Source organism: Rhinolophus sinicus, chromosome 18, assembly GCF_057876585.1.
Source record: "Rhinolophus sinicus isolate RSI-liver-muscle chromosome 18, RSI-T2T, whole genome shotgun sequence".
Lineage (NCBI taxonomy): Eukaryota > Metazoa > Chordata > Mammalia > Chiroptera > Rhinolophidae > Rhinolophus > Rhinolophus sinicus.
In genome coordinates, this window is record NC_142518.1 from 37,725,346 (window position 1) to 37,733,889 (window position 8,544).

Consider the following 8,544-nt stretch of genomic DNA (forward strand, 5'->3'; position numbering starts at 1 on the left):
GTGGGGGGGGGTTGTCAAGTTTTTCTTTGTGGTCTTGCTTAAATGAACCCATAAAAGATCTTTAGGACAGCACCACAAGACAGTCTTCCTGAGGGTAGAAGTGAAATCCAGTCCATCTCCCTCGTCTCACATGCAGTAGATGTTCCATAAATGCCCCACAACTACAAATGGCCAGTCACTTGTGATTCTATTATGTTTATTAAATAGTGGGATTCCGCACATGGCTTTTTAAATAATCCAGGCAGGGGGAGAAGGGAGAGGATGACACATTTGGAGCTCCCTTCCCCCAATACATTAAGTATTTACATTTCAGCAACTGGACAATCCTGGCTCAGAAGGAGGCAGCAAGAATCCAAAAAAGATAGGGGAGGCCCCAGGTGAACAAACAACAAGACTTATTTCCCCTACCCCATTTACCCCCAAACACACACCCCTCCACCCTAGTGGACTTTAGTGGTATCCATCTCCCATTCCTTCCCAAATTATGGAAGTAGGGTTCTCACCAGAATAAGAGCACTTAGAATAACACAGTAGGGTCCCCCTCACCAAAAAATAAAATAAAATAAAAAAAAAATCGTAAGCCCTGGGGTATCAATAGGGCATTACCTCCCCCAGAGTAAGCAACCTTGGGCTGAGGTAGGCAGGCAGCTTGACTGAATATGGGACCCTAGGCTAGAGGAAAGGGTCCCTTTACTAAAATAAAAGCTGCTGGGGAATTGAAGGAAAGCACCCTTGCCCAAGTTAGAGCATTTGAACTAAGTTTGTGTGGTGGTAGCAGGAGGTGCCCATGTAAAGGTTGTAACAAATCAGAATAAGAGTCCTGGGACTCCGAAGGGAAGTAACTTCAACCAAGTAAACATCCTTAGCAAAATGAGAAGCAAGAAGTCCTCCCCTCCAGATAAGAAACCGTAAATTCTGGGAGGGCTCCTTAGCAGAACTGGGATGGGGGCTGGGCAGACTTGTTTTATGTCTTCTGACCCCTGATCCCCAAACTGACCCTAATTAACACTGGATTTTTGATGGCCTGTAAAACCAGGTCAACAGATGTCCTTCTGTCCCTTTGGCATGGCCATGGGATGGCCATCCCAACTAGGGCAGCAGGGACCAGGCCAAAGAAGTGGGACCCCCCTGAGGGGTGCTGGAGGGTGCATCCTCGGCTGGTATCTGCATCCAGGGGTCCAGCTGGATCTCCTCCAGTGAGGGTCGGGCAGAGGGTTTGGGGGCCAGGCACCGGCGGATTAGGGCACAACAGTCTGCAGGTCACAAATACACAGATTAGCAGTGAGTTGTGGACACCAGTCCCTGGGAGGGATGGAGCCCACTGGGTTGGGGCCAGCGAGGGCCTCACCTGGGGAGACATGGGCAGGAAAGTGAAGCTCAGCCTGCAGAATCTCCTGGTCCCTCTCGAAGGGAATGTCCCCACACACCATGTCATAGAGAAGGATACCCAGTGACCAGACAGTGGCTGGGAGTGCATGGTACTGGTGACGAGAGATCCACTCTGGGGGGCTGTAAACCCTTGTCCCTGCACGCAAGCCAGAGGTTAGACTACTCTCTGATAATGCCCTTCTCCCACCCCACCCTCCCCTGGAAGTATGGTCCCCACACCACAATCGGAGTTCTTTAACTATAATAGTAGGGTCTCATCACCGGAATAAGAGCAGTTAAGATAACGGCAGAATCCCCTCACAGAACAAAAACACTTAAAAGTTAACAGTAAGATCCCCTTGAGACATGCTAACTATCCTGTCTCACCCTTACCAGGAAAAGAACACTTAGGATAATAACAGGATCCCCTCACCAACATAAGAGCCCAGAACAAGGAAGGTCAGGGCACTGTGAGAAGATGTGCTTTAACAGAGGGCAAGGCTTGAGAGTCCCCCGTATTAAAAATCAAGAACCTTATAAAGGTACAATATAGATCAAGGGTTACAGGATACCCCAGCACTGAAGGTTAAAGGTCAAGGGACCATAAAGATGAAAGGTAAACAATCGCCCCACCGAGTTTTAGTGAAGCCTTACCATCAAAGTCAGTGTAGGGTTTATCGTGAAGCAGCGCACCAGAACCAAAATCAATGAGTTTGATACAGTCCCGGCGGAGGTCTATCAGGATGTTCTCATCCTTGATGTCACGATGGACAACGCCTCGGGCATGGCAGTGCCGAACCGCTGCCACTACCTGGGCAAAGAGGCAGCGGCTTCGGTCTTCACCCAACGGGCCCTGCTCTGTGATGTAGTCAAAGAGATCCTGGGAAGGCAGAGGCCGCTCGAGGACCAGCATGTAGCCCTCTGGTGTCTTAAACCAGTCAAGCAGGCGGATCACACCAGGGTGTCCACCACCTGCCCCCACCTTCCATAGCAGTTCCACTTCCAGTGGGCACGTGACTGAGTCTGACTGTGGGGGGAAACAAAGAGAGGAAAGGAAACACAGACATCAGGTCAGCGGCTCAGAGGCTGACTTCTCACCTGAACTTACATCGTGGCCCCTCAGCCTCCTGACTACGTGGCCTTGAGCAAACCACTTCCTTCCATGGGTCTCAGTTTCCTCATCTTAAGGGCTCAAACTCACACAGCCATTGGGAAGGTGATTCAAACCAAAAGCCTATGCACATCTGGCACATAATAGCTCAGTAAATATTTGAAGAATAAAAGTGGTTCTTAATGTAAGCCACTATTATATGTTAACTATTTTGTTCACTGACATCTCCAGAGTTTATGATGAGAAGGGGGATTGTAACAGTGGCACTAGACCTGCTATTTTGAGATTTGGATCTCTGGTGTAATTTGATTTAACAAGTGTAATTTAGCTTGGGACTTTTTGAAAGCTTTCTTTTCTTTCTTCGCTTCCTTTCCGCCAAATGCTAAAGATTCTGCTTCCTATACATTTACTATGCAGGTTTCAATGGTTCTGTTTACTTTGGCCCAAGCAGGCCCTGTGACTTAGGCAAGGTTTTGCATTTGTATGGGATCCACTCCAGGCTCCAACTTAAATCTACATAACGTATGCAAAGGTTGTGATAAACAGCTTAACTGCACCTTCCCCCACCCCGAGGGACAAAGCCGAACTGAATAGAAAATTCCATTACAGGGCAAAGCAATTTACATCCTGGTGAGAAAATTTAAAACTTCAGACAAGACTCAACACAATAGTTTGCAGTAGTTTCCAGAGGACTCTGCCCAACAGACTCTACTCTTAGTCTTCCTTCTGTATTTCTACCTGACTCATGAATTCTTTCACGACCAACAGACGAGTAGCCACAACAGTTTAGAACAGTACCTTATGCACAGTAGGTGCTCAATAAATGTTCGTTAAATAGATGAAAGGGCTTTATATAGCATGGCATCTGGCGCAGTTAGTACTCAATACTGTGTAATGGATTTTGTTCACTGACATAGTTCAAGCTATGCCTAGTAACAGGGTAGGGCTCAATACATAGGTATTAAATAAGTGAAAGCAATTAGTATAATAGAAAAGGATCTAGCACCAATCGAGCCCAATAAATATATTTTGCTAAGTGCTCAGAACCATATGAATGAAAGTAATTAGTGGGACTTGGAACACAGTAAGCTTTTATAATGAAGCAAAGCCTGAGGCCTACAGTTGGAGTTCAATAGAAGACATACATGTTACCAGGTCACAAAAGCCGCTCCACTCTAGAAGCCCCACGTGGGCACGCGGACTTCCACAAGCAGCCCTCCTACCGAAGGTGGGGCCCTCTGCTGGCCACTCCACTGACTTTGCACTGCTGCACAGGTTTTCTCACGGCGGTGAAAATTCCTATTGCGCAGGCGCAGTCTTCCCAGATCCCGCCAGGGGGCGCTCCCGCCTCTACAACTGGCCCAGACCCACCCTGCCGTCCGTTAGCACGCTACAGCGGAGAAGTAGCCACCGTCACCATGGCAACCACTGACCTCTGCCCCCCTTTCCCCACCAGCATGCCCTGCGGGCAGCCCCTGAAGTACTGTTTGGAGGGAGGAGGAGAAAGAGGGTTAGAGGGGAGAATCCAGGGCTCTAGGGGAACTGGGGTGAGTCAGAACTGTGTGGAGGTGTGGATGTCACCGCAAGAGAGTAAACGGGCTGGGAGGCGTGATCTCGCCGTTACAGGGCTCGGGGATGCACACAAACTGTAGAAAGGCAAGGGGGCGAGTGAATGAGTGAGCCCATAGTTAGCCATGGCGCCGCCAGGTCAGGAAGGGCTCCGAAGATACTCACCACGGAGGACCAGCCCAACACGCGATTCCGGGGAATCATTTTGATGGCCACCTGGAGAAGCGAGCTGGGGTGAGAGGGCCGGCAGATGACCCCCAGAGCCCTCCCAGTGCTGAGCCTCACCCAAGTCTTTGTGGCCCCAACCACACCACACCACGACCCCCAACGAGCCGGGGCTTCTCCCCGGCCCTCAAGTCCCGGGACCAACTTCACCTCTCCCATCGCCCTCAGCCCTGGGATCTCCCTTCTCAGGAGCCCACACTCGAGGTCCTGAGTTCCGAATTTCCTCACACCCCAAGCGCTCCATCTTCCCATGCAGGCCCAGGACGCCCCAACTCTGTCCCGGGGTCCTGGCCCTCACGACTTCATACTGGACACCTTACCCCCCAAATCCCACAAATCTCAGTTCTGGGTCCCCACCTTCGCACACATATACCCATCCTCTGGATCCCAGGGTCTAGAGTCCTCAGGACCCCCGTTCATTGCTCTCACTTACTGGCCCTCCGGAATTCCTGCCCCTCCCCCACACGCCCCTCCCCCAAAAGCCCACCTGAGTCGTTCCCCCTCACACACATACAAGCACATGAGGGCGCGCGCACTCCAACGCCCCCAGCAATCGGGGCCAGGTTCCCAGGACCCTACCACACACATTGTGGGCTCATTCCCGGTCAATCCGTTGCCTAGTCCCGGCCTCTCGCCTCAGCCACAGGAACACCTGACCCTCCCCAGACCCTTGTGGCGGATACCTGGAGTCGGTCTGTGATGCGATGTCCTGCGAAGACCGTGCCAAAGCCCCCCTTACCCAGGAGGGGGCCAAGTCGGTACTGGGCCTCGAACGCTTCCCGATCCTTGCCTCCTACGCAGGCGGAGGCGAGGAAGTCAGGGTGGCCGCGTGCAGAGACCCGCCACGACCCCTACCCCCTCTCCCCGCGCCGCCCTCCATCGCCTCAGCCCTCCCGGCCTGGTAGCGGCAGGGAAGCCTAGCTCACCTGGCGGCGGCGTGGGGGTCACGGGGGCCACAGCGAGCCCCTGAAGAGGTTTGCTCAACATGGAGGAGGCGCTGCGCAGATTGAGCCCGCTGAGCCCGCAGGGCGTGGACGCCTGGGGCAGCGAGGCCGGGGATCCAGGACTAGGAGGCGCCAGGGTGGAAGACAGGGAAACTGCTGGCCCAGAAGCGCCCACAAACGGTACACCGGTAAGATTTGCCGAGCGCGCCAGCCCCAACGCTACTGAACCGGGGCACGCGCCTCCGGAGAGAGTCGCCCTGAGCAACAGCCCCGCCCACTTGGCTTTGATCAATCCGGACGCGGCACCTGCTGTACCCCAGCCAATCGGAGCCAGTCCTTATTTGCATACACCCTCAATGTTTCAAGTACTTCTTATGCAAATACGTGCCCGGATCTTCCGTGGGGGTAGGGCCTGTATGCAAATGAAGGGGGCGCGCGAAGATGAAACCGGTTCTGGGAATCCCTCTGCAGCTACCGCATGTTTTGGTTGTTGCACGGGTTATATATATATATATATATATATATATATATATATATATATATATATATATATATATATATATATATGCGTGTATGTGTATATATAGATATAAACTTAAAAAAATAACTGCACCCCCTCCTTTCCTAGGAAGTTGGTTTGCCACTGCTGCCTCGAGATTAGCACGGAGATAATGCCAGGCCTGGCTTCTAAGAATCCCGGCCTGAGGCTATCCAGGATCTTCTCCGAAGGGTGCTTCTCACAAAGGACAAGGGCCCTCTAGGCGACCGAAGGCTTCCGCCCTGAAACTGAAGCCGGGGATCCTGGAAGAACCTGTCCAGCTGCCTGGGAAGGGTAACCCCCTGACCACCACCGCGGGGAACGCGCTGGTCAAAGGGCAGCATCCCCGAAGCGGCGGCCCATGGAGTGTTTTTGGAGCCCTTAACATAGACATGGCCGTGAGCCCAGTCAGCAGGTCCAGAATGTGGAATGGCAGGGGGAGTGGTTCTTGAGGAGTGGGAGCAAGCCAGAGAGGTGGTGGCTTAGGGGTGTGCTTCCAGATGAGACAGGGACTGAGAACTCGGAGAGGTGATAAAATACCCTTAGTCACAAATTTGGGAAAAATAGGCCTTATGCTACAGGCAGACAGACATGCACTCCAGAGACACACAGATGTATCCTGTGAGATATACACAAACACATACCATCACATTCATGTAAACTTGTCCTAGACACACATGCAGACATGCACTGTCACAAAGACAGTGACATCCACTGTCAGGCAGGCATGCTGCCAGAGAGACTTATGTCCCAGAATGACACAGAGATACAGTTACAGAAAGACAGGCACTCCAGAGATTCACGTAGACCTACATTGCCATGTGACAGTGACACAGAAATGTCCTGTCAAACACACCGCCAGAACTTGTTACAAAAACACTGGCACCATCAACCATGCATTGTCAGACTTATATTATCCCAGAAATGAGAGACCCAGAGTCTGTCACAGGAAGCCACACAGACACTCCACAGACACACATGCATTACTGCAAAGGCAGACATATACTTATGTGACAGAGCCACATACAGAGGGTGCCAAAAAAATGTATACACATTTTAAGGAAAACTGTGAAAATTGTAATAATATATACCGATAACAAAACATGAACACAAGTCACGCTTGACTTCTGCAATTACAAGAGGTGCTCAAAGTGGTTACCATCAGCGTCCAGACACTTGATTACGGGAACTACTGCTTGAGCAACGTTGACCAAAGTGTCCACTTGTATACATTTTTTTGGCATCCCCCAGTAGACAGGCAACATCACAAAAACATAAGTGGATAGACCCAGTCACAGACACATACACTCACAGGCATGCAGCAGTCACTGACACTGTTCAGAAACTGCTATCCAAAATCCATCTCAGGAATACAAGTGGACATCCACCCCATCAGAAAGAACACAGATGCACTGTCACAGACAGACCCACAGAGACATGCACTCATCTCAGAAACAGACACAAACTGTCAGAGACAGAGTCCCACACTCAGTAACCATCTGACACACCTGGAAACAAGCCCTCGTCACACATGACTAGAAACATTCTGTGAGATGCTCATAAAGACTTATACTCACCAGTTACACACACAGACAACACCCAAAAAGCAAATACACACATGTACTCTCCCTTATTCATACATTTATTATGGGTCTACTGTAAGCCTGCCAGGCCTCTGGTGGGGGTGCAGATATTAGAGATACATAGAGAAGTCAGACATTATAGCCCCTGCCCAAGAAGTTGATAGTAGAGTTACTGGGAAAGGAGTAAAGACATGTTTGTATAGAGGCCAGAATGTGGATGGGATCACACAGGGCTTCTCAAAAGGTGACCCTCAAGACATCTTGAAAGACATGATGGGGGGCTCGGGCCAGGGAAGAGCAAATTCCAGGAGGAGGCCAAGGAAATTGGACAGAGTGGCAAGAAGTAGGCAGGGGCCAAATGGTGCATAAACTTCAACAGGATAGTAAATATTTGCTAACATTCGAGCTCTCAGAATGTACCAGGCGCTGTGCCATCATTCATCGTGTTGACCATATGCACAACTCTCAATGCTCACAACCAGCGAGAGCATGAGGTAGTAGACCTTAATTACCGTCGTACACATGGGCCACTTGAAACTGACAGCCTGTGATTTGACCAAGGCCACACAACTAGAAAAAGCTGAGGAACATTTCAAAACAACTCTCCAGCATACACATGCTTGACCGGTGGATTCCACAGACACCCCGCGGACAACCACTCTGCCAACCATGCCCTCACCTGCAGAGCTGGAATGCATCCTTCCACAGGGGCCCCATTATTGAGGCACAGCAAGAAAGACACTTGACAAAACACAGGGGCCAGCCATCCTTCTCTGCCTTGGCTTTCCCCCTAGGAAGGTCGGTGACACAGAAACGTGAGGACTGGGGGACATGAACAACATAACAGGGTTTAAGCCGTTCCTCAGCTTCTGAAACCCGATGGGGGAGGCCCCTCTGGTCATTTCCACTACACGCATGTTGTTATGAAGCATCCCTTGTACCTTTCCAAAGCATTTCCTCATCAAACGATCACAAGTAAAGAGCAAACATTTATGGCAAGAGGCAAGCAGAGAAGCTGGAAGTTCAGTCCCTGCCCTCAAGCTCAGTCCTCTGCTCCCATTACACCCCAGGAAATAAGGCAGGCAGGCTACAGCCTGTGCCAGTGTTGAGGCGGGGGCAACAGGCAAAAATGGAGCTTTCTTGGTGGCAACAGTGAATCAAATGTGAAGAAACTCTTGGCCCCCCGACAGACCCTACTGGTGAGCA

At 50.9% G+C, this 8,544-nt stretch overlaps 1 protein-coding gene across 2 annotated transcripts; it reads right to left on the reverse strand.

Moving 5' to 3' along the window:
- Positions 1-179: 179 nt before the first annotated feature.
- PIM2 (Pim-2 proto-oncogene, serine/threonine kinase) lies at positions 180-5,465 on the reverse strand. Of its 2 annotated transcripts, XM_019714268.3 has the most exons (6): positions 5,200-5,435; positions 4,957-5,066; positions 4,214-4,264; positions 2,023-2,395; positions 1,349-1,525; positions 180-1,253 (listed from the first exon to the last, which is right to left on the reverse strand). In XM_019714268.3, exons 1-6 carry the CDS (start codon positions 5,258-5,260, stop codon positions 1,090-1,092), a joined length of 936 nt encoding a protein of 311 aa, XP_019569827.1. In that variant the 5' UTR covers positions 5,261-5,435; the 3' UTR covers positions 180-1,089. The 2 variants fall into 2 exon arrangements, with proteins under 2 accessions (XP_019569827.1, XP_088651401.1); XM_088795275.1 differs by lacking the exon at positions 4,214-4,264 and having other exon boundaries at positions 5,200-5,465.
- Between the last annotated feature and the right edge of the window lie 3,079 nt (positions 5,466-8,544).